We start from the raw sequence: 26,390 nt of genomic DNA, 5'->3' as shown, positions 1-26,390 counted from the left end.
AGGGTCAAGACTGATTTGCATATGGCCATGTCTGAACTGGGGTGGCGTAGTGGGCAAAAGAACGATGGATTTAACCCAGATCTCTTGACTGGGGGAGAATGTCTGCATTATCAGCATTCCGTCCATCATTTGTTGGTTGTAACGCTTTTCGCCCTAAGTGGGATGGGTGTTCCCAGACGTGGGACCCGTGCTCACTACGCCACTGGAGTCAAGCTATCCTGGCTGATGACGGCTGATAGCCAGAAACCGGTCCTAGGATGCTTGATTCCGGTCCAGGGAAGACATGGCTTGGCAGTTCGGGCTGGACTGTTCCAATGAGGCACAGGGTCAAGACTGATTTGCATATGGCCATGTCTGAACTGGGGTGGCGTAGTGGGCAAAAGAACGATGGATTTAACCCAGATCTCTTGACTGGGGGAGAATGTCTGCATTGTCAGCATTCCGTCCATCATTTGTTTGTTGTAACGCTTTTCGCCCTAAGTGGGATGGGTTTTCCCAGACGTGGGACCCGTGCTCACTACGCCACTGGAGTCAAGCTATCCTGGCTGATGACGGCTGATAGCCAGAAACCGGTCCTAGAATGCTTGATTCCGGTCCAGGGAAGACATGGCTTGGCAGTTCGGGCTGGACTGTTCCCATGAGGCACAGGGTCAAGACTGATTTGCATATGGCCATGTCTGAACTGGGGTGGCGTAGAGGGCAAAAGAACGATGGATTTAACCCAGATCTCTTGACTGGGGGAGAATGTCTGCATTGTCAGCATTCCGTCCATCAATTGTTTGTTGTAACGCTTTTCGCCCTAAGTGGGATGGGTATTCCCAGACGTGGGACCCGTGCTCACTACGCCACTGGAGTCAAGCTATCCTGGCTGATGACGGCTGATAGCCAGAAACCGGTCCTAGGATGCTTGATTCCGGTCCAGGGAAGACATGGCTTGGCAGTTCGGGCTGGACTGTTCCCATGAGGCACAGGGTCAAGACTGATTTGCATATGGCCATGTCTGAACTGGGGTGGCGTAGTGGGCAAAAGAACGATGGATTTAACCCAGATCTCTTGACTGGGGGAGAATGTCTGCATTGTCAGCATTCTGTCCATCATTTGTTTGTTGTAACGCTTTTCGCCCTAAGTGGGATGGGTATTCCCAGACGTGGGACCCGTGCTCACTACGCCACTGGAGTCAAGCTATCCTGGCTGATGACGGCTGATAGCCAGAAACCGGTCCTAGGATGCTTGATTCCGGTCCAGGGAAGACATGGCTTGGCAGTTCGGGCTGGACTGTTCCCATGAGGCACAGGGTCAAGACTGATTTGCATATGGCCATGTCTGAACTGGGGTGGCGTAGTGGGCAAAAGAACGATGGATTTAACCCAGATCTCTTGACTGGGGGAGAATATCTGCATTGTCAGCATTCCGTCCATCATTTGTTTGTTGTAACGCTTTTCGCCCTAAGTGGGATGGGTATTCCCAGACGTGGGACCCGTGCTCACTACGCCACTGGAGTCAAGCTATCCTGGCTGATGACGGCTGATAGCCAGAAACCGGTCCTAGGATGCTTGATTCCGGTCCAGGGAAGACATGGCTTGGCAGTTCGGGCTGGACTGTTCCCATGAGGCACAGGGTCAAGACTGATTTGCATATGGCCATGTCTGAACTGGGGTGGCGTAGTGGGCAAAAGAACGATGGATTTAACCCAGATCTCTTGACTGGGGGAGAATGTCTGCATTGTCAGCATTCCGTCCATCATTTGTTTGTTGTAACGCTTTTCGCCCTAAGTGGGATGGGTATTCCCAGACGTGGGACCCGTGCTCACTACGCCACTGGAGTCAAGCTATCCTGGCTGATGACGGCTGATAGCCAGAAACCGGTCCTAGGATACTTGATTCCGGTCCAGGGAAGACATGGCTTGGCAGTTCGGGCTGGACTGTTCCCATGAGGCACAGGGTCAAGACTGATTTGCATATGGCCATGTCTGAACTGGGGTGGCGTAGTGGGCAAAAGAACGATGGATTTAACCCAGATCTCTTGACTGGGGGAGAATGTCTGCATTGTCAGCATTCCGTCCATCATTTGTTTGTTGTAACGCTTTTCGCCCTAAGTGGGATGGGTATTCCCAGACGTGGGACCCGTGCTCACTACGCCACTGGAGTCAAGCTATCCTGGCTGATGACGGCTGATAGCCAGAAACCGGTCCTAGGATGCTTGATTCCGGTCCAGGGAAGACATGGCTTGGCAGTTCGGGCTGGACTGTTCCCATGAGGCACAGGGTCAAGACTGATTTGCATATGGCCATGTGTGAACTGGGGTGGCGTAGTGGGCAAAAGAACGATGGATTTAACCCAGATCTCTTGACTGGGGGAGAATGTCTGCATTGTCAGCATTCCGTCCATCATTTGTTTGTTGTAACGCTTTTCGCCCTAAGTGGGATGGGTATTCCCAGACGTGGGACCCGTGCTCACTACGCCACTGGAGTCAAGCTATCCTGGCTGATGACGGCTGATAGCCAGAAACCGGTCCTAGGATGCTTGATTCCGGTCCAGGGAAGACATGGCTTGGCAGTTCGGGCTGGACTGTTCCCATGAGGCACAGGGTCAAGACTGATTTGCATATGGCCATGTCTGAACTGGGGTGGCGTAGTGGGCAAAAGAACGATGGATTTAACCCAGATCTCTTGACTGGGGGAGAATGTCTGCATTGTCAGCATTCCGTCCATCATTTGTTTGTTGTAATGCAATATAACCTGGGCAGAAGAAACAAACGTGTGTAAGGGTCTCTACCTGGCTCTCACAGGCAGGACAGCCGAGTGGGGAGACTTTGGTCCATTTATTTGGCAGGCAACCCCATCTAAACTGGACATAGAGTTTCCTTGCCATGAGTGGATAGACGTCATCAAGGAAAGTCTCAAATAAATATTGATCTTTAAAGATAAAAAAATCAGAAGTTAAACAGCCATGTTTAGTATTCCCATGGAGTTCACCCAGTCTAAAAAGGCTGTTAGATTTAACTAGCTCAATGCGTGAAATAGTCTGGGACGCTTCCTCCGGGTGGGTCCATAAATTTGGCCAGCCTAGTCTAAAGCACAGGTCTTTTATATGTGCCAACCAGGATATTTTTCCCACCCCTGGAAGCCCCAGGATCCCCTTGAGTTCCGACAGGTAAACTAGTAGTTCGGGTGTCGCCCTTAGTCGGCGCCAGAAGGTCAAGGGTCGCAACTCGATTTCCTCATTTATGGGTCTGAGGCCAAGGTCCATGTGTAAGGGGATGAGAGGGGTACTTGGCGGTAGGCCCAAGAGTTGTCTCATAAACGTATTCTCGGTTCTGACCAATGCACCTACAGGGCAGTGTCCCCAAAGTTCAGTCCCATACATAATTGCGCTCCTGATTTGAACTTTGTAAATCTCTATTAACGGGCCCAGTTGTCTCGATGTTATTTTCCTATATAATTTTGCTAAGCCCCTGGTCATCTGTGCTAGCCTCAGGCCTGCCTTTTCTTGATGTGGGCCCCACCCAAAGGTTTCCGTCACTGTGACACCCAGGTAGTCAAAGACTGCCACCCTCTCCATCTGGGTGCCATTTAGGATGGGGTTGGGACGAGAAGTTCTTCTAGGTTTAAATACCATATACTTGGTTTTTGCTGTATTAATCTAAAGCCCCCTTTCTTTGCAGAATATAGAAAAGGTGTCAAGAATCCTTTGGATGCCCATGGGTGATTTAGAAAGTAACAAGGTGTCGTCCGCAAACATCATTGCTGGCACCTTGTCACGGGCAAGCTTTGGGGCATCGATATTGGCGATTTGGTTCAGTTGTTCCACCAGAGCATTTATATAAAGACAAAACAGTGTGGGGGCCAAAACACACCCCTGTCTTACACCCCTATTCACTGGGAAGCGTAACGTCAATTCCCCGTGTTTCCCATATCTAACCTCTGCAAAGTTTCCAGTGTGTAATCGCTTGATCAGGGTGAGCAGATAATGTGGAATGCCCAGTTCCTCCAAAACTACCCAAAGTTTATGGTGAGGTACCAAATCGAACGCTGATCTAAGATCAACAAAGATCAGATAGACGCTCCCACCCTCTATCGTCACCGTCTTCCAATATAGTAGTTGGAGCCTTAAGATTTGGTCAATGGTGGAGATGTTTTTTCGGAAGCCTGCCTGATATGCACTCAGCGTCTCACGCTCTTCCATCCAGGACTGGAGACGATCTAGAATGATCCTGGCGAACAGCTTTTACGTTACATCAATCAGGCTGATTGGCCTATAATTTAAGGGCAGAAGAGGGGATCCTTTTTTGTATACTGGAAAGATTTCGGCCCCTAGCCAGGTATCCGGGATTTCCATACCGCATTAAATATTACACATAAATATGTGCCCCAGATGCTGGGTTCTTCCCGATATAAGTCCCCGGGGATCTTATCCAGACCAGGGGCCTTTCCAAGGGGCAGCTTCCCAATAGCACTCAGCACTTCAGTCAGAGAGAACCATGTCTCGTCTTCAAGGGGGATCTCTACGCCAATTAGCTGGGAGCCCTCTGTGGGGTCCATAACATCCTGGGTGGAGTACAATGATTGGAAATGAAGTTTCCATGCTTCCGCAGATATATTTGGCTCAATGGGCGAACTCCCAGAGGAACTCGCAGTTCGAACCAAGGACCAAAACTCCCTCATAACTCTGTTGGTAAGTGCCTGTTTAATCGCGTCCCATCTTTCAGACTCCCACTCGTCTTTGGCAGACTTTATACTATTCCTATAGAAAACCCTACTAGTTTTTATCAAAGATCTGTCTTTGGTTTTTATGGCATCAATAAGGGCACTCTTTGCCATACGGCAAGCGTTGTTATACCAGGTGGATTTCGGGGACCTTTTGCCCTTAATATGCATCAGGGGATTAAAAATATTAGTTAGACTGGTGGTCAAGTCCGAGTGTATGGCCGTGATTTGGGTGATGGTGTCAGGAGCGCTAAGAGTTTGCGCTGCCGTTTCCATCACCAACAAAGGGGGGATGATTAAGGTATAGAGTGCAGCTACCTTGTCCGGTGACTTCCTCAGATTATCCCATCTGATTCTCCTTCTATTATTGTCTAGGGACAGGCTGGAATCAGAAAAGGGGCCTGCAATGGGCAGACCATGAAGTTCTGGGAGCTGGAGTTCAAGAACCAGGGCATTGTGGTCGCTGTCGTGTCTTGGCAAGACAGCGAAATCAATCACCCAATGCCTGATGCTTGCCTCCACTAGAATGTAATCAATAAGAGATGATTGTCCCGGTCTATTAATGGTGTGATGTCCTGGTTGGTCTGACTTGGTGCGCCCTTTACAAGCCCTCAATGCACGAGTTAATGTTACTGCATTTATCTGTAAGACCAGAGGTGTCCATGCTCTGACCGGAGGAATAAGTGGAGGAGGGATTAACCAAAGAGAATCCTCTGCGGTAAGCAGAGAGTCAGTAGAAACTGTTAGTGGTTCATATTGGCAATTGAAATCACCGCCTATCACCATCCTGGGTTTTGGGGGAACCAGGTCAATAAGCGTTGAAAGCATGCATATGGTCTTTGATTCCTGGGCCATGGTGACCGGGCGGGAATAGATATTGATGAAGGCAATCTTAATTGAGGCGTTAAAAGTAAGGAGGGTGCACTGGATATCATCCGAGGAAGTGGCCAGCGGTTCAAAAGTACAATCCAGGTGAGTTGCAACCCACATGCCTAGCCCTCCCGATGGTCTGCCTCTGCCTCCCATAGTAGCCAACACATCAAATGTGGCAAAGCCCCTCATGGCGATATCATCTCTGGCCCAGGTCTCCTGGAACATGCACACATCATACTTTTGTACAAATTGTATCCAATCAGGGTTGTGAAGTTTATTTTTCATTCCGGCAATATTCCAGGACAGCACCCTCAACTGGAGGTCCAGACTTGCAATGGCGTCTTGCGCGGTGGGAGTGGGACCTGCGGTGTTTGGGGCTAACGTGGGCTCATGCTCGTTCAGAGTGTTGGAAGTTCCCACTTGTGCTAAAAAATTAAAAAACTATTCATGGCCCTAGGTGCAGTTTTTCGGTCAATGGTATAGGGGATTCGATTATTTAATGAGGTTAACAGTACATCAACGGGACCTTGTGCTCCCGGTTGAGGTTCGTACTGGGATGCCTTTGTTGTATCATGGGTCGCACCAGGAATATCTGTGGACAGTAGCCCACTAGTATTCGGATTGACCTCTCTGTGGTGCTCCCCTAATCCCAGTTTAGAAGAGTTATCAAATGAGATCGAAAGTCAATCCACTTCTTCAAGGGCCCCATACCTGTTCGCTACTGCAACATTATAGTGGGTTCGAGAGGATTGGGCAGATGTAGAGTGGGGGTGAACCAGTGGGTTGGAACTCTTGTGCCTGGGGTCCATGATGGTGGGTATTTACAGGCATAAAAAAAATACTATCACACTTAAGTTATTGTGGACTCTGGAAGCATACCTCAACAGTTTTCTTGTGCATGGCCAGTTTAGTCTTCTGCAGAGTATCCATCGCTGACTCGAACTGTAAGATACAATTCAGAAGCAAAAATCAGCATTAATTCTTCCCATGGGGGAACTCTGATGATGGATGGAACCCAGCTCCAAGGCACAGTTTCATAAGCCCTTCACCTTATTATTTTGGCACTGCTTGGAAAGCACCCTACAAGTGGCAATAAATGCCTGAGATCACCAATATATAAATCAGAAGGAAAACATCTTAAGACAGTACTCATTCATTCATGCATGCACACAATTATCACATTTCTCCAATTTGGATGTTCCAAACCCTTTTCTGTTCATCTATTGAAACGCCCTGATCTTTTTATATATTGCATTGACTCTTCATCCAGTTTAGACAAAATATCGAAGGACCCTGTGTTCGAACTCAGGATATTAACTAACTCACTGAGAAAGCGGGAACACATAATGCGTCACCCAAGGTTAGTATAAAGGTGTTCATAAAAAAGTCATTCCACTTAGCAGCCACTTCAAAGCACTCAGAGCCCTCGTGTGATCTGCAGGCAGAAAAAGAGACAATCTGATAGGGCTGAAAGAGTGTTTTATCTTCCTCAACTACCCCGTGGAGAGTCCTCTTCATGAATCTTGGATTCAATCTTTACTCTGGCAGTCTAGCACTACAACAGTCTTGCATCAGACACCATTGCAGCAATCAGATCTGGTCCTACCTTCTTCAGCTTTGGATTCCCAGAAGTAGCTGTAGAGGTCACATGTTCTGTGCTGCATATCACATCTTTCAACCCTCCCAGTTTCCCAGAGGTCCGTGAAATGAGGTTACACTGAGTAGTAGTGAGATATTATGGGCCTACTTCAGATTCATCACTTCACAGGCTGCATGGATGCATTACTTATAGTGCTCTAGGGGACACGATTAAAGGAAGATATACCAGGTTTGCTCCGGGCTGTGTTAAGATGTAGACAGATCAGGTCAGACAATTCCAGTTAGTACCAAATTAGGCTTTATTGGTACAGTACCTCACCATCGAAAGACCAAGCATTGAGTAGCCATTAACAACTGACCTTCCAAGGTTCCAGCACTCTCAACTTATCCCACCCAAATTCCACGCTAAATAACATCCATACATTCGAGAGGACATAATTCATGGAGCTAAAACACAACATTCATCCAATTAATTTGAATGCTGCTACTCCTACCTGTTGGTAGTGGACAGCAATGCGCGGTGAGAACCACTCCCACTTTGTACAAGACAATTGCAGTACTTAAGTTACATTATATATTTACCTTTTTTCTTAATTCCTTCTGTCTGTCTCTGAAGTCCTCCAGGCGTTTCACCTCTTCCCTCAATGTTTGTGCCAGCTGGATATGAGAATTTCCAATATTCTCAATTTCTAATAAACGGTTACAAATATATAAATGGTCAGTATTAGGTAACTATTTTTAAAAAGTAATAAGCATTACTTTACCAGGTGTATCGTAAAAAGAGATGGGAGTCTTATTTTCTTTCATCTGGTTTTTGTGAAATTCATGATTCTGTACTCAGCAAAATTGCAGACTTTTAAAGATTTGTACTCGATTTCTGTAATGATATTCTTTAACAGGGTTTGTGGCAGAGCCGCCCTCAAATATATGAATTCCTAGTTTCTTTTAAGCATAACTGTAATATTGTCAGCATACCAGTTGCTGGAAGAAACACATGCCAAATACAAAAATGTCAGAAACGAATTACATTTCTGAGTTTCACTCCAAGGGGCATATTATCAACGGCCAGCGATAAGTATCGCTGGCCGTGCTTCGCGATAAATTTCTTATCGCAGGCTATCTCCGAATTTATCGCCCTGGTAGAGCGTTATTAACAACGCGTTTCTTCAGGGCGATAAAAATTCCAGAGATAGGGAGGTTATCGCCGTTTTGCAGGGAACATCGCTGGTTTTCCAGTGATGTTCCCTGCAAAACGGCGATAACCTTGCTGATACGACCATGTGGTCGTATCAGCATAATCCACCCCCTATGTCAAACATAGGTAAGTCAGGATTTTAGCAGACGTTAGAATTTGGCGAAAACAGCCATTTTCGCCAAAATCTAACGTCTGCTAAAATCCTGTGGGCTGCCTTGTAAATATTGCGATGTGAACATCAGCGATATTTGCAAGGTAGTCCATCCGGGGTACGCCCAGTGACGCCCACTTTGCATCTCATTAGAGACGCACAGGGAGGCACTGGGAAAAAGGGTGCTAACACGCGATTATGCATGTTTGCACCCTCTTGTAAATAGGGCGATAGTTTTATCTCCGCTTTTTTGGCTTTTTAAGCCAAAAAAGCGGAGCTAAAGCCCTTGTAAATATGCCCCCAAGTGCAGCATTTAAGAGGGCTAAAACTAAGCAAGTACTGCTTTTGCTAAAACTTATTCCGTTTTTCTCTGTGCACTCAAACCTGCCCCCTCCTTGTGAGTTGCACCCCATATTTCATGAGTTATAACTGCTGCACCCACCATAGCGCTTTGAGATCTAAAGCGCTACATTGGTCTAATCGACTAACCAGTCGTTTCCAGCTTCCTCATCATGTCGTCATGAAAGCACCAAAGAAAGCACTGCCTGAATGGTGCAACGGACATGAAGCAGCCGCTGCGATCAGAAATAAACACTGTGAACGTTGTCCAGTTTCACGGTAACATTTACTTAATGTTCCTTAAGTCACAAAACAGTAACAACCATTGGCCGCGCGGCTCACTGAGAACATCAAAGGGGCGCCGCGAAAGTGAAAGTGATCGCGGGTGCTTAATGAGGGTGCCTCTGCTCAAGCGCGCGCCCGCGCACATGCACTGCAAGTTCTGGCCGGTGGTAGCATTTTCTGAGCCCTCACTAAAAGTCTCGGCAGACCAGCGCATAGAATGAAATCTTGAATGTGAACAGGAATCCCAAACTACAACCACGTGGGAATAACTTCAGTTTAAGCTTCTGCACCCCAAAACTACAACCACGTGTGCTTTCTGAACAAGAGCAACACCAAATTACAGCCGCATGGGGGCTACGAGTATATGCAAAAATACAGCTACCGAAAAACTACAGCTACATGTTCCTATCTTCAGGGCAGACTAAAGAACAGCAACTCAAAACTACGACCACACAAAGCTACTTTATTGTTACACTCTAGTAGTTCAAAGCGCAACCATGAGAACTGAACAACTACATCCTCAATTAATGCAGAGGTCCATTAAGCCACAAACTACTTCCACATGGAGCTATCTTCAGTGCATGTTAACTACAGCAACCCCAAATTATTGTCATGTACCCCAAACTACAACCATAACGGCTTTGAGCCCTCAAACTGAAGCAGGTGGGCCACCCTTTCAAGGTGCAAGCCAGAGCCACACCGGGAATCCTCCAGCAGATGCAAACCAGAGCCACCAGGGATGACTTGCTATGACAGCAACTGCAGCAATATATGGCTACTTGCAGACCACTCACTTACAGTTATATGCCACGACATTAAGTGCATACTACAGTACAGCAATCCACGGTCATACTGGGTTATCCTTGATATCTCAAAAAGAGACCACATGGGTGTTACTTGAGAACATCAAAGCACAGCCACATGCTGCTACCTTCGGTGCATGCGCAACTGCTGTGTGCTGTAAACTACAGCACACTGGGTAAAACCCTGAGCCCCTAAACCAGGCGTTTGGGGAAAGCTGCAGCATGTTAAAACCACAGCTATGTGGGTCATCCCAGAGCATGTGCAGGCCACAGCCAGCATGGGCTGCCTTCAGCACACGCTAGCTGTACATACACAGAGTGACAGACTCAGGAACACTCAACTGCAGTCACATGGGGCTGCCTTCAGCACACGCTAGCTGTACATACACAGCATGACAGCCTCAGGAACACTCAACTGGAGTCACATGGGGCTGCCTTCAGCAAGTCTGAACCTCTGTCACATAGGGCCACATAACGCATGCGTACACCACAGCCAAATTAGGCCACCCTCGGCATGTACAAAGGACAGATACATGGATCAACCCCTCAGCAGGTGCACAACACAACCACAAGGGTCATCCCCTCAAGCATAAGAAAACCACAGCCCCATGTGTACGCCCCTCAGCAGGTGTAAACCACAAACACATGGGGCAAACCGCTGCATATACAAACTATAGCTAGTGGGCCAACCTTAAGCAGGGTCAGGCCACAGCCAGACAGGGCTGCCATCTGTACATGCCAGTCAAACAAGGCAACTGGTCCTGTGAATCCCCAAATGCAGCCACATGGGGCAATCTTCAGCAGGACCTAATCACTGCCACATCTGACCACGGACCACTGCCACATCTAACCACTTTAAGCAGACCACAGTCAATCAATAGAATTCTTTATTTGGCACAAATACTAGTACCAAAAAAGTCCATAAAATATATCACAAATAAGTATAACATTTAAAAACACAATGGGAATTAAACAGCAAAATCAGCTCTAAAATTTGTGTTACAATACATTGCTTTTCAAATTGGGCTACCTTCAGAAAGTGAAAGCCAGACATATGGGCTAACATTGGAGCTCCCAAAATCAGCCACATGTAGCCAGGTCCAGCAAACCACACTATAAATGCGTGGCGGACCCTCCTAGCATTCAACTCACACGCCAGTAGAGCTATTGTGAGCAACCCAAACAATAGCCACATGGAATTAGCCTCAGCATCGCCAACCCAAAACTACACACAGCCTTCTCCAGCACCACCACACCATAGTCACATGGGGCTACCATACTAACAGCGCACCCAAACCAGAGGCAGCACCAGAGCAAGCACCTCTACCCACAACCCCTATTACATCCCCAAATCTCCCTCTTCTCATCCTGTGACACTGTCTTAGTCTCTTCTCACATCCTGCAGTATACTGTCCGATCTCCCTCCTCTCATCCTGTGACACTGCCCCGAAACTGGTCCTAGGATGCTTGTTTCCGGTCCAGGGAGGACCTGGCTTGGCAGTTCGGGCTGGACTGTTTCCATGAGGCACAGGGTTAAGACTGATTTGCATATAGCCAGGTCTAAACTGGGGTGGCATGCTGAGCAAAAGAATGATGGATTTTTCCCAGATCTCTTGACTGGGGGTGAATGTCTTGATTTGTACTGCATTCCGTCCATCAATTGTGTGTCTTTTGCTTTCTCGCCCTAAGTGAGCCAGGTATGCCCAGAAGTGGGTCCTGGGCTCACTGTGCCACTGGAATCAAGCTATCCTGGCTGAAGAGGGGTGAAACCCCGAAACCGGTCCTAGGATGCTTGTTTCCGGTCCAGGGAGCACCTGGCTTGGCAGTTCCGGCTGGACTGTTCCCATGAGGCACAGGGTCAAGACTGATTTGCATATGGCCATGTGTGAACTGGGGTGGCGTAGTGGGCAAAAGAACGATGGATTTAACCCAGATCTCTTGACTGGGGGAGAATGTCTGCATTGTCAGCATTCCGTCCATCATTTGTTTGTTGTAACGCTTTTCGCCCTAAGTGGGATGGGTATTCCCAGACGTGGGACCCGTGCTCACTACGCCACTGGAGTCAAGCTATCCTGGCTGATGACGGCTGATAGCCAGAAACCGGTCCTAGGATGCTTGATTCCGGTCCAGGGAAGACATGGCTTGGCAGTTCGGGCTGGACTGTTCCCATGAGGCACAGGGTCAAGACTGATTTGCATATGGCCATGTGTGAACTGGGGTGGCGTAGTGGGCAAAAGAACGATGGATTTAACCCAGATCTCTTGACTGGGGGAGAATGTCTGCATTGTCAGCATTCCGTCCATCATTTGTTTGTTGTAACGCTTTTCGCCCTAAGTGGGATGGGTATTCCCAGACGTGGGACCCGTGCTCACTACGCCACTGGAGTCAAGCTATCCTGGCTGATGACGGCTGATAGCCAGAAACCGGTCCTAGGATGCTTGATTCCGGTCCAGGGAAGACATGGCTTGGCAGTTCGGGCTGGACTGTTCCCATGAGGCACAGGGTCAAGGCTGATTTGCATATGGCCAGGTCTAAACTGGGGTGGCATGGTGAGCAAAAGAATGATGGATTTTCCCAGATCTCTTGTCTGGTGGTAAATGTTTTGATATGTTCTGCATTCCGTCCATCAATTGTGTGTCTTTTACTGTCCAGTCTCTTCTCACATCCTGCAGTATACTGCGGTCTCACTCCTCTCAGCCCTGCTGACACTGTCCCACTCCCCATCCTCACCCCTTGCAGTATACTGTCCGTCTCACTTCTCTCAGCCCTGTTGAGACACTGCCTCAGTCTCTTCTCACCCCTTGCAGTGTATTGACCCATCTCCCTCCTCTCATCGCCGCTGTGACACTGCCCAGGTCTCTTCTCTCACCCACTGCAGTGTACTGCCCCGTCTTCGTTCTATCAGCCCCGCTGTGACACTGCCCCACTCTCATCTCTCACACCCTACAGTATAATGCCCAGTCTGCCCCCTCATCCCGTGACACTGCCCCAGTCTCTTCTCTCATCATGCAGTTTACTGCCGTCTCTTTCCTCAGCCCTGCTGTAACACTGTCCCACTCCATTTCCTCAGCCCTTGCCGCCTCCCTCCTCTCATCCATGCTGTGACACTGCTGCACTCACTATCCTCACCCCGTGCCATATACTGCCAGTCTCACACCTCTCAGGCCTGCTGTGACACTGTCCCAGTCTCATCTCTCACCCCCTGCAGTGATAGTGAGTCAGGCTCTTCACTTCGCTCTTTGACGGACACTGTCCTAATCTCCTTTCACCTCATGCGGTACACAAATCCTGTCGCGCCTTTCTCAGCCCCTTCTGAGATACTGCCCTAGTCTAATCTGAGCTCTTGGGATGACACGGCCCAGTCTATGCTCGCCCCTCCAGCAGTAACTAAGTCCTGGGGTTTCTTATTCATTCCCTGTCGTGTCTTCACCTCCGCAGGTGCATCTCTGACCCGTTTCTCTTTTGTCACGTGCCATTAGCAGCGCTTCAGTCTCTGTCATGGACTGCACGTGAGGCGAGGCGTGCCACGCGCTGGGCATCTTCTGTCAGAAGGGGGGCGTCCATTTCTAAAGCGGAATAAAGTTATAAGCACCGCAAAGCACACGCCCAGGTGGCATCGACCACTCTGCAGCCCCTGCCAACTTGGATGTGTAAGGGAGCGTTGGGTCCTGGAGCCCGAGGCACCTGGCCAGCCTCATCCTAAGGCTCACCCCTTCCTCCTAAAATAACAAGCTTGCAGGCTGGAAGATACCGCAAACTACTCAAAAACAGCTTACAGCAGCATCTCTCAAAACAACAGCTGTACTAGCAAAATCCGAGTTTCTCTCAAGATCGCACCAATACACGCGTTTTATTTGCCCGAGAACTTCATTAAAAAAAAACGCCCGCGATTGGTGCGCACGCGCGCGCCACTGCGAGGCATATGTGCTGGGCACGATAATTGAAAACATATGGGCTTTGGTGCGCGGAACAGACACCAATAGGCCATGGGCGGAGCTACGCGGCCGCCTATGGCCTATTGTGTGTTCTGTTACAAAACAACACGCACTACAAGCCCAATCAGAAAAGACCATAGGAAATGAACACGCTTGTGCGTGTGCATTTCCCAGGTCTATTTTGAAAACCCCGTCAAAAGGACTCTGACTGCGCGAACACTGCTGCGCAGTGTAACGCTAGGCCGAGACCTAAAAATAAAAAAAGGGGGGAAGTGAGAATCCAATAAATAGCTTTTTCTAAAACTTCACATACATTTTATATTATACAGTGCAGATGAGCTAAAGTGCTATTTAGAGAAGAGGCGAGAATAAATACATTCATAGGTGAAAGTGCTTTGGAATTATACTAACCCCCCATCTCTCTCCCTCGCCACCTCCTCTGTTTCAAGACAAGAGACAGACCAAGAGAGCAGGAGGGATTTTCCTGTTTTGTATTCCCCGGAGCCAAGAGGAACCACTGAGGGTTCCATCCCACATCTGAGATCACTGCTTGTCCAGTAAGTTTTTTATTTATTTTTTATGTTGGGTTTGTGCATGTGTCTGTGTGTGTGTGTATGTATGTATGAATATATGTGTTTTTGTGCATGCATGCTATGAATTTGTAAATGGATGGATGGGAGTGAGTGTGCATGTGGATGGCTGTGAGTATGCGTGTGCGGGTGTAGAAAGTACTCAACATTATTGGCCACCACTGATAGGCTCCATGGTCAAGACTACAGATTAGGCACCTCTGAGATGCTATAGAAGCATAAATAAATCTTCCTGTTTTTCACACAATACAACAGTTTTTATATATCGTGGCTGCATACAACTCAAGTGACACTGTGTCCAGAAAAAGGAAAACTAAACTCCAATATTCTGCCAACATTAGGGCTTAGTGTTATATTCACTGTATAACTGTGAATTCAGAGCATATTAAAGTTTTAATATTATTCTTAGTAGTTCCAGAATCGTCCCAAACATATTTTACTTCATATCTATGTTCAAGACTATTCATAAAGAGGCTAAAAGGATGAAAGCAATTCTTGCTGAGTTCTCCCATGGCCATTTATTAAAAGACCTTTAACTATCCTCCTATTTAAAGTTCAGAAGTGTGAACTCGACAATTGTTCCAGAAGCCATTCACAACAAATTGCAGTTTAAATCCCCAATAATAATACAATAGTAGCCTCCAGTGTCCTATGGGATAGTAGATATTTCACATATAAAAATGCCACTATGTCCTTCCTCTAGTTTTTGAATGTGTGGTAAATAAAATAAATATTACCGGACTGAATTTCATGCGGAATCTTAAATTAAAGTAAATAGCTCAAAATAACAAGAGGCAGAATCCGTGGTATAAGAGGTTTTCTAATGGGCTTTATTCCATTCAAAATGGCCGACTCGAGTGGCGGCCTTCAGGTTCCGTCACCACGAGGGTTCAGGAAGTGAAGTACAATAACTTATTAACAGACATACATTTTTATAATAAGTGCATTACAATAAAACGAATGTAGAAGGCGTAACATTTGATAAGAAAAATGACGTAACAGTGACATAATCGAAACTAGGCGTAATAAGGAATAAAAGAAACATAATTGGCTTGCATTATCAGACATAGGTGGATCTATAAGATAATACTTGGCATAGATGCGCGCGCAGCAGCATGACGTGTAATTGACGTGTAACTAGGGGGTGAAGGGGACTTGACATTTAGCTCTACATGTGGAGACGAGAAGTCTGGGGTCAAGTCATCCTAATCCCAAATCATATCTAACATCCTATGTTTAAAGAACTATGTTATCCACAAGGAAGAGACTCTCGGACAGAATCTATTCTATACTGACTATGTGCGTGTACAAGCGTCTAAGTGTCTATATGAGATGCGAGGGGCAGAAAACTTTCCATAGCAACAGGGCTATGAATCACTTGCATGAAGACAGAGAAGCCTGGCCTTTTGCTTGGTAACTGGAGGAATGTTTACTTAAACTACTAGGCAAGAATGCATCGGCTGAAGAGCAAAATAGATAATTCGAAGGTGAAATACAACTTCTTGGCAGACAGGCGAAAACTGGCCGAGGCAGGCACCGTTAGCTGCACAGAGAGTAGGACAAAGTTCATGGATACAGATGCGAGCTCAAGCTGAAGCTGTCAGAGACAGAGAGCAGGGAAAGGCTTTGAGGACAGAATCGGGCCTACTCGCCTGAACTGTAAAAATGGAGTAACTTGGCCATATAAAGTCGGTGGCCTTTTATACTTAGGAATCGAATATCCAGCCCATTGATGGCGGGTCTGACAGAGAACATGTTGACGGTAGACACACATATGTTTGCGTCTTAGAAACTGGAACTGGAGGGAACATACATGTACTTGTAACATGCATATAGAACCGTTGGGGTCCAAGATAGGGGACATAACTGACCAGGAAAATCCACATTTCCACATTCCCTCCTTGTCCCCTTCTTGCCCTTCACGAGACATCAATCTTCATCATTCCATCGATTTGCTCATGGAGCATCATTTCTTCTTCCTTCTTCTTCCGGGATCTTGAGCGAAAACCTTGATGTGGAATACACGATGTGGCACACAGACCACAAATCGCTGGTCCACATTGCAAACATATGCAACAACTGAAAAGCATAAGAAGGCCAATACCTAGGAAGGATAGAACTCTCCATCCCCAGGCTGATATCACACTCCAAAACCACCCGGACCACGTCCAAGTGCCTGGATTCTCGTGTATCTGGCTTACAATCTTATGAAGGCGTGTTATAGCTTTATATACAGATGGCGAATTTTCTGGTATGAAAATGCAGCAGCTGGATCCGATGACCCTGCAAGCTCCGCCCCTATCGGCCAGGATGACGTCAAGGACAAGACGATTCTGGAGAACAACAATTCTCATCACTGATTGTTCCTCTGTCAGATTGCCTAGGGCGGCTATAGTCTCGTTTACTACAGCTTCAAGAGTCTTGGTGAGTCTGCGTATCAGCTTACTATTTGATATTGTACCTATATAGGGAAAGATACCTTTATTGAAATCTACATACTTGTCCCATGCCGTCTCAGTATAATCGACAACTGGGAGATCTCTTCGCTCTCTATTGTGTACTAAATGAACATTTCGATAATAATCAGGAGGAGCTAGGAAAACAGGTGGCAGAAGGAATGCTATGTAACAGGTACCATCCCAATCTAGAGGCAGACGCATATATGCCGTCTGACCACATATAAAGTAAGAATGGCGAGAAGCTCTAAATGAAGATTTGCCTTGATCACTATATTCTACTGTAGTAACGCATTGGCTATGGCCCATATGTATGGAACCAACTTTTCTCACACATAATTCACCCTTTACTGGAAATACTGACATAGTGGGCAGAATTAGTTCAACTTCGGATTTGACATTCAAAATCATAAGATTAGGCGTAAAATTACCTAATTTATACACTTCATTTTCTAAATCAGTTCCTGTTCTACTGGGGTGACCCTCCTTATTAGGGTGACAGACTTTGAATAAAACTAGATTTAGATTTCCCCATATCCAATGTTGTTGATAAACTGCTGTGTCTGGGTCTATGGAATTTAATAAACTAAACCATGCTCCACAGGAGCCATTGCGTGTAAATGGATGTGGAAAGAAAGGCAGAACTCCTTTGTTATTCTGATAGGGAGGGAGTCGGCCACACACCCAACAATTGGTCGCATTACTAGTCTGATGGGAATGATGTAACATACTAATGAATGTGTTATTGCGCAGCGCAAGTCTATAGGACAACTCATGTGGCGGTAGGTCACTAAAAGAATGTTCATCAGTTATATTGAAAACACGTTTAGAAACAGGATGATATATGTGCAAAATCATACTCGTAATAATTACTAAAATACTCAATAAAAACAAAATTAATAATGTCACAATACAGTGGTTACGCAGTAATTTACAATAAGCATGTCGTTTCATTATGATTCTGGACTCTGCATCATTCAGACCTAAGGGATACATGTCGGGACAGATTCAACCGCTTCACCTTGGAGAGGACTTAAACAATCAAATCGTCCGACAGTTTAGATCTGGACCTGAGTTTCTGTTTATAGCACTGAGAGTCATTTTGTTCAACAAAAGGAAGTTTTGAATCAGTCTGTGAGGGAGTGCAGGGCACAGTGTCTATATCTGAAGGTAGTCCATGAAATTTTTTTATATGGGTGGAATGCACCCATCCTTTCCGTCCTTCGATCTTCACAGCTGTTCTGGTCGTCAGCAGGACCTGCTTAGGCAACTTCCACCTAGGATCCAATTGGCTTTTCCTATCAAAATTCCGAACCAGGACAAAGTCCCCGGGGACCACGTCATGGGGTTTCACCTCAGTGTTGTCAGGAAAAGCTGCGACCACCTGTGAACGAGAAGATTGTAGTGCAGACATCAAGGAAGCCAGGTAATCTGTCAGCATATTACAGTCAACATCAGTTATTTTACGGGGTATAGGCGTCCCCCACATATTCGGTGGTCTACCAAAGATCACCTCATACGGGGATAGCCCTGTTCGAGAGTGTGCTACCATTCTCATGTAGAATAGCGCAACTGGTAAGGCTACTATCCAGTCCACACCTTTTTCCTGACATATTTTGGACAATCTGATTTTTAAAAGTTGATTATGTCGTTCCACGAGACCTGCTGCCTCGGGGTGTCGGACACAGTGGAATTTCCACTGATATCCCAACAAAAGTGAGACATGTTTCATTAATTCGGATGAGAAAGGCTGGCCGTTATCTGAATATACAACACGTGGTAAACCGTACCGTGGGAAGAATTCTCGAACTAGCTGCTTGGCAGTAGTCGGGGCAGTGTAATCTGATACGGGATACGCCTCTGTCCAACGGGAGAGAGCGCAGACAACTACGAGGACATATTTGAATCCTCGACAACGTTCCATCTGAATATAATCCATCTGGAGGACTTCAAAAGGATGGTCAGGAGGCTGAAATCCACCCTGCTCTACGGGAACACTCTTTCCTGGATTAAACTGACAACATATCATACAGGTACGAACTTTTTGTTTAGCTGCTGCTCGTAAATGTTTGTTGAACCAAATGTGCTGAATGCTGTCTAGCATAGCCTTCTCTCCTAAATGTGCTGGACTGTGAACTGTAGCTATAATGGCTTGAACCATGGAATCAGGGAGAAACCATACAGATTTCTCTTTCGTCATCCATCCTTGATCTGTCTGGATCCCTCCTAGTTCAGTCCACTTCTTTATTTCTTCTGCTGTGGCATGTGTCTGTATGTCAATTACATCAAGTGTGGGATCCTTAATTGTCATACACTGTGTTGGTGTCTGAACTATTGGCTTTGTCATGTCGGATGTGCGATTCTGAGCAGTCTGTTTGGCTGTTCTGTCAGCTAAATCATTGCCTTGAGAAATGATATCAGTAACCTTCGTGTGTGCTTTACATTTCATAATTGATATTGCAGTCGGTAAATGAATCGCGTCTAACAGAGCATGAATGAGGGACCCGTGTTGAATATGTGTTCCATGAGAAGTTAAATAACCCCTCTCCCGCCAAAGCACTCCGAAGTCATGTACGACTCCAAATGCATAACGTGAATCAGTATATATGTTGACTTTCTTGTCCGTGGCTTGAATACAGGCTTGTGTTAGAGCAACAAGTTCTGCTGCTTGGGCTGACAAAGTATCTATACAATTTGTCTCAATAACTTCAGTGTCTGTTGTGACTGCATATGCGGCAACTAAATTTCCTGTACTTGTCCTCATACACGAACCATCTACATATAACGTCAGGTCTGGATCTAGCAATGGAACGTCTGTCAAGTCTTGTCTAGGTTTCGTCTTTATTTCAATGATTTCAACACAATCATGAGCTAGTGGGTCTGTTCCAATTACAGGTAATAGTGTAGCAGGATTCAATGTATTACACCGTCGGATCTCTATGTGTGGTTGAAACAATGTCAGTTCATAACCAGTAAGTCTTGCTATGGTCAAGTGTTGTGTTTGTGTTCGGTTCACAAGAACCTCTACTGCATGTGGTACTTGTACTGTCAATGGGTGTCCTAATACTATGGCATCGCTTTGTCTAATTGCTAAAGCTGTCGCTGCCACTGATTTCAGGCATGCAGGCAAAGCCTGAGCTACGGGATCTAATGTACTGGAAAAATAAGCACATGGCTTGCGTGATCCTGCTTGATCCTGAGTGAGTACTGATAAGGCAGTACCTTCGCGTTCTGTAACAAAGAGTGTAAAATGTTTGCTATAACATGGTGTTGCTAAAACAGGTGCTTGACATAAAGCTTCCTTTAGGCTTTCAAAAGCTTGTGTATGTTCCTGAGTCCAAGGGAGAACAGTCGATGTGGCTGCCTCCTGTGTGGTTAACTGAATGAGTGGTTTTGCTAGAAATGCGTACTGAGGGATCCACTGTCTACAATATGAAGTGAGGCCTATAAAAGCCCGCACCTCCTTTTGTGTCTGGGGTATTGACATGTTAGCAATTAACTGGATGCGATCTGGTGTAAGCTGCCTTCCCTCCTTGGACAGCGAGTGACCAAGATAAATAACTCGCTGAACACAGAATTGCAGCTTAGAAGGGGACACCTTGTGCCCCTTGTCGGCTAGGAAATGTAAAACTGTCAGAGAAGCTTTTTCACATTCTGGCTCGCTTCTCGCGGTGATCAGCAGATCATCGACATATTGAAGCAGTGCTGTATTGACTGGCATGTGGATACTGTCAAGTTCTCGTTTCAGTGCTTGGCTGTAGATGCTGGGGCTTTCTGTAAATCCTTGGGGAGCGCGTGAGAATTTAAAGCTGCGCCCATTTAAACTGAATCCGAACAAGTATTGGCTTTCCGGATCTATTGGGACGCTGAAAAAGGCATTCTTGAGATCAATTACAGTAAAGAATGTTGCTTCGGAATCAATTGCTGTCAATAACGATGATATATCAGGGACCACAGGGAATTGTGGTACAATACACTTGTTTAGTTCACGCAAATCAATAACCAATCGGTACACTGGTGGAGCAGTAGGATCAGTTCGTTTAAGAATCGGAATTATCGGTGAATTACATACATTGGAGTCTGTTTCTACAACTACTCCCTGGGCAATTAGCTCATCAATGATTTTCAGCAAAGCCACTACAGCATCATGCGGTAACTTGTATTGTCGCATTCGTGGTAGTACCACTCCTGCTTTCAGTGTGACTCGATAGGGTGTAATGTTCATGCAGCCAACATCCGTAGGGCCTTGTGCCCATAGATGTACTGGTAAAGTCTGTAGTCGGGGATCCATGTCTCTAGACACATAGTGACCTTTAAAATCACGTAAAAACAACCTTACTCCTTCCGGAGAACAACATATTATGGCTCCTAGTGCTTTCAGAGTTTTAATTCCTAACAGATTTTCTGGGCATGATTTAGTAAGCAATAAATCTGTAGTTCGTGTCAAAGGTCCTATCGTAAGTGGTAGAGGCTTTGATACTTCATTAACAATAGGTTTTCCTGAAAAACCAAGGGAAACATTTTGAGAGCCTGAGAGGGGTGCCCCTGGAACTTCACTACGTTTTATAGTTGTTCGACTTGCCCCTGTATCGAGTAAGAATTTTCTATCTTGACCTAATAATTCACTATGTACATAAGGTCCTTCTTGATCTACAGGAATCTCGATAAGTGGTAAGTCAACTTCCCTCTCTAGGCTGGTTCATGCGTAACGCTGGTATTCAGGGTATTCATACTGTGCAGTCTGATACAGTTGTCGTGTTGCGGTTTGTGTGGCAGTAGCAGGCAACGGTGGTGCAGCTGGCACAAACTGTATGGGTTGCTGTGAGGCTGGCATGGACTGTTGCTGAACTGGCACGGACTGTCCATGCAGCATAGCTCCTTGTTCATTCTGATCTTGTCTAACTAATCGTGGTCTCTCCTTTGTAATGCCTGTAGCTATATTACGTTTCAGGACTGGACAATCGTGTACATGATGGCCCAGTTGTTTACAGTAATTGCAGGTTCCTTTTACAGGAACTGCAGAATCACCAGAATGTGTCACACTCTTTTTGTGACCATCTGCTGGTACTGTCTGAGAAACTAGCATTTTCATTTTTGTATCCTTCATGCGTCTATGCTCGTGTTCTTGTTCATCCCTAATTCTATTGTGATGATACTGTAACATTTGTAGCATTTGCGACGGAGTGTTACTTTGCCAGGTACTCTCGAATTTCAATATTCTATTCTTTACTGGAGGTAATGCATTTTCCACTAATTTTGTCACAAATAAATGTGGATATGAGTCACTACTTGCTTTTATACCACTATTTATACCAAAACATTTTTCAAATCGAGCATAATAATCGCTTGTGTCTTCATCTTGCTTTTGTTTGCAGGCTGTGATTGCACCCCAATCTTCCTTTTTTGTAGTTAATAAACGTGGCAGTACCTGTACTAGTAAACCTGGTAATAGTTTAACTTTATCCCCGAGCCCCGAACCTGCAGTTCGGCCCCTTTCTTCCTCTGCTAATGCTGTCCAGTCTATCTTTTGGTCTCCCACTTCCCACTCTTTTTCTTTCAGTTTTTCATAAATGCCAGCAGGCAAAAGCACCTTTAATATCGTCATAATATCAGGAAAGGTGTACTCTCCCATCAGTAACATGTCTTTAATTTCTCGGTGGAAACCCGCTGGGTCTTTATCATGGCTAGGTACTACTTTCTTCATTTCTAATAATTCCATTTTTGATATGGGTGTGTAAACAAATACACGGTGAAACTCATTGTCTTCGCCTTTTATTGGGTGCACTTCTCGTAAAGGATTTTGTCTATCCATATAGTACGGCGTTCTTTCTCTATGGGGCAGCGAGAGAGAATCCGGACTTACAAAAAGGACATACTGTTTACGTGACACTAATATCTCTTTAATTAACTTGTTACTAGAACCTCTCCATCTGTTCGTGAGTAGTTCCGTTAATATATCAGGTAAAGGACCAGGATCAGCATGTTGGCTCTTATATAATATGAGGAGTTGCTGAATCATATAGATTCCAGCTAAACGTTGTTCATCTGTACTGAGATTGAGAAACGTGTGTGCTACGGTCTCATCACCATACTTTTCAGGACTAACGATCCAGTGGACGGCTGATCTGGCTAATTCTTGCTCATCCATGGAATCGAGGAGGTGGTAACCCCTTCGTTCTCGTAGTATTTTATCTGCGGCTTGAAACGAATGTTCAGGAGACTTCAGATTTATTACAGGCGTTGGATACGTTCTGCTATTATTTGGACATACAGAATGTATGGGATCAGAAAAACATCTAGTATTTTCACAGGATCTTCCTCTGCCTACATAGGCTATGGTCTCTGACTGTCTTGCAGAGTCCCCTGATTCGGACACTTCATCTTGCTCAAACTCGTCTGTTCCCAATCTTTCTGCATGAATACGTTCTATTTCTTTACGGATTTTTCGGCACATGGCTATTATACAATTTTGCTTATCGTGTCTCCCTTCTGATATATTCTGACTCCATCTTGTAAGAGTAAGCATTACGTTCATGTCTACCCCCGGACGATCTTGATTTCTGATCACACAGTTTATGAGGAAACGTAACAGTTCCCCCTGTATTTCTACTTTCTGGAATTCCATAGCTCTGTTAATACATCCTGGATCTCGTCCTGTTTGAACAAAATGATATATGTTATCCAGATGCGTAGTCATCCCTGGTAACCTTGCTAAATACTCTGCGGCTCGCCTAATACGTAATGATGCCAGGACCATTTCATCCTCTTTACCAACCACCGGGTCATATCTACAATTTACAAGGAGTTCCTTAAGCGCACGTTCACTTACGAACTTAGGTGTACGTGAATGTGCTGACTCTTGAAAGACAAGTTTATTTATTCTAGGTGGTGTAAAAGTACTGCTAGCACCTCCCGTGGCCCCATCTGGGGCGTCGGGTGTGAAAGGGTTCGTTGAACGTGACACAGCAACTATGGGTGTCGATACCCCTGTAGAGTCGACTGCGGAAACAGATGCGGAAACAGATGTGCTTGCCGAAACTTGCGTCGGGACTTGCTGTTGCACGGGGACAGATACCTGATCCTGACGTTGAACCCCTCCGCCAGACGGTCTATGTGGTGTGGCGTTAGCATACTCGGGGGCTGCATCATCTAGATATGAGGAAAGGAAAACGTCTTCTGCGGTTCTGGGACGCCCTTTTGGATGTACCTTAATTGGAAATAATGGGGGTGGCAAGTCTTTTGGTATCTCTGGAGCAGCCTTAGGTAATCCTTCGGCTAGAAGGGGATACATACCATTCATAAGAGCATTACTTTGTCTATTTACTTGTTCTGATTTCACTCGGATACCTTCCTCAATTAATAGATTTTCTTGAACTTTATTTGAACTTTCTTTACTCCTCTCTTCTTGTCTACGTGCTTTTTCTGTTCGTCTATGAGATTCTTTACGCCATAACTCGATAGCGTCTTTCTGTGACTGTCTGACCTTTCTTTTCCATAACTCTTCCTCCACTTTCATGATGCACTCTGCATCCCAGGTTCCCGCTATGGGCCACCTTTGACTTTCCGGTAATCCCTTGGTATAATCTACCCATAGATCAAGAAACAATATGGCATCTATGCCATGTTTATGGTACATGAAATGTCCTGGAGTGTCTCTAGGAGGAATAGGAACTGCTTCTTCAAGCACCCCTTTTCTGGTGGTAATCTGTCTTAACTTCGAGAAGAGCGGCATATTAACAACTGATCTGATACTTACTCTTGAACTTACTTAATACGAGAAACACAATAATGAACAGTGAACAATGAACAGTCATTCATACCACAATATGCAAGACATTTTCTGAATACTTTAAACATTAAACATTAAACATTTAATAATGGTCGACAATGATGACAGTCTGCTTAACTAATCACCACGCTGAATTCTTGACAATAACTGAATACTTCGGAATACTTGATATACTGCTAAACAGTACATATACACTGCTAAACAGTGCAGACCGGATTTGTGTACCCAAATCCGTCTTGACCGGCACAACCTATGTGCACGTCAACATGCCTCCCCGGCGATGGTACTCACCGAGTAGCTCCTTGAAACGGAAGGCCTCAGAGAATGGACAGGACTCGATAACTGCGGACATCGGACCCTCTGGACGTCGGAATTTCGGAAAACCTGGTGGGCCTCTGTATACCTCGGATCTTGCTCTCTCAGCTAGGCTCTGGTCGGGATACTTCGCACTTCTCACCGCCTCGTCTGGGTTGATCGCAGCCTCAGTCGCCCCCGCTTGACCGGAGGGAGCTTACAGGAAATCCTGCTGGTACGCGTTTATGGTCCGTCCAGCTGTGGCAGGAGTCCGGGCCTGCAACGCACCGCCGGCGCGTGAGATGAGAAAGTGTCCCTGTTCGGGCGCCATTATGTGGTAAATAAAATAAATATTACCGGACTGAATTTCATGCGGAATCTTAAATTAAAGTAAATAGCTCAAAATAACAAGAGGCAGAATCCGTGGTATAAGAGGTTTTCTAATGGGCTTTATTCCATTCAAAATGGCCGACTCGAGTGGCGGCCTTCAGGTTCCGTCACCACGAGGGTTCAGGAAGTGAAGTACAATAACTTATTAACAGACATACATTTTTATAATAAGTGCATTACAATAAAACGAATGTAGAAGGCGTAACATTTGATAAGAAAAATGACGTAACAGTGACATAATCGAAACTAGGCGTAATAAGGAATAAAAGAAACATAATTGGCTTGCATTATCAGACATAGGTGGATCTATAAGATAATACTTGGCATAGATGCGCGCGCAGCAGCATGACGTGTAATTGACGTGTAACTAGGGGGTGAAGGGGACTTGACATTTAGCTCTACATGTGGAGACGAGAAGTCTGGGGTCAAGTCATCCTAATCCCAAATCATATCTAACATCCTATGTTTAAAGAACTATGTTATCCACAAGGAAGAGACTCTCGGACAGAATCTATTCTATACTGACTATGTGCGTGTACAAGCGTCTAAGTGTCTATATGAGATGCGAGGGGCAGAAAACTTTCCATAGCAACAGGGCTATGAATCACTTGCATGAAGACAGAGAAGCCTGGCCTTTTGCTTGGTAACTGGAGGAATGTTTACTTAAACTACTAGGCAAGAATGCATCGGCTGAAGAGCAAAATAGATAATTCGAAGGTGAAATACAACTTCTTGGCAGACAGGCGAAAACTGGCCGAGGCAGGCACCGTTAGCTGCACAGAGAGTAGGACAAAGTTCATGGATACAGATGCGAGCTCAAGCTGAAGCTGTCAGAGACAGAGAGCAGGGAAAGGCTTTGAGGACAGAATCGGGCCTACTCGCCTGAACTGTAAAAATGGAGTAACTTGGCCATATAAAGTCGGTGGCCTTTTATACTTAGGAATCGAATATCCAGCCCATTGATGGCGGGTCTGACAGAGAACATG

The 26,390-nt window shown here is 45.7% G+C and overlaps 1 protein-coding gene across 1 annotated transcript in view; it reads right to left on the bottom strand.

Annotated features, from left to right (window-relative positions):
• The window catches only part of PSTPIP1 (proline-serine-threonine phosphatase interacting protein 1), a 632,908-nt gene that overhangs the window by 201,133 nt on the left and 405,385 nt on the right, over positions 1-26,390 (bottom strand). Inside the window, exons 5-6 of the mRNA XM_085644041.1 lie at positions 7,760-7,866; positions 6,458-6,520 (exon numbers count right to left, since the gene is read on the bottom strand). Of these exons, the coding sequence (XP_085500167.1) occupies positions 6,458-6,520; positions 7,760-7,866 (170 nt within the window). The remainder of the gene's footprint in view (positions 1-6,457; positions 6,521-7,759; positions 7,867-26,390) is intronic.

This window comes from Triturus cristatus, chromosome 3_1 (genome assembly GCF_964204655.1).
Source record: "Triturus cristatus chromosome 3_1, aTriCri1.1, whole genome shotgun sequence".
NCBI classification, from domain to species: domain Eukaryota; kingdom Metazoa; phylum Chordata; class Amphibia; order Caudata; family Salamandridae; genus Triturus; species Triturus cristatus.
This window is presented reverse-complemented; position numbering and strand designations above follow the sequence as displayed.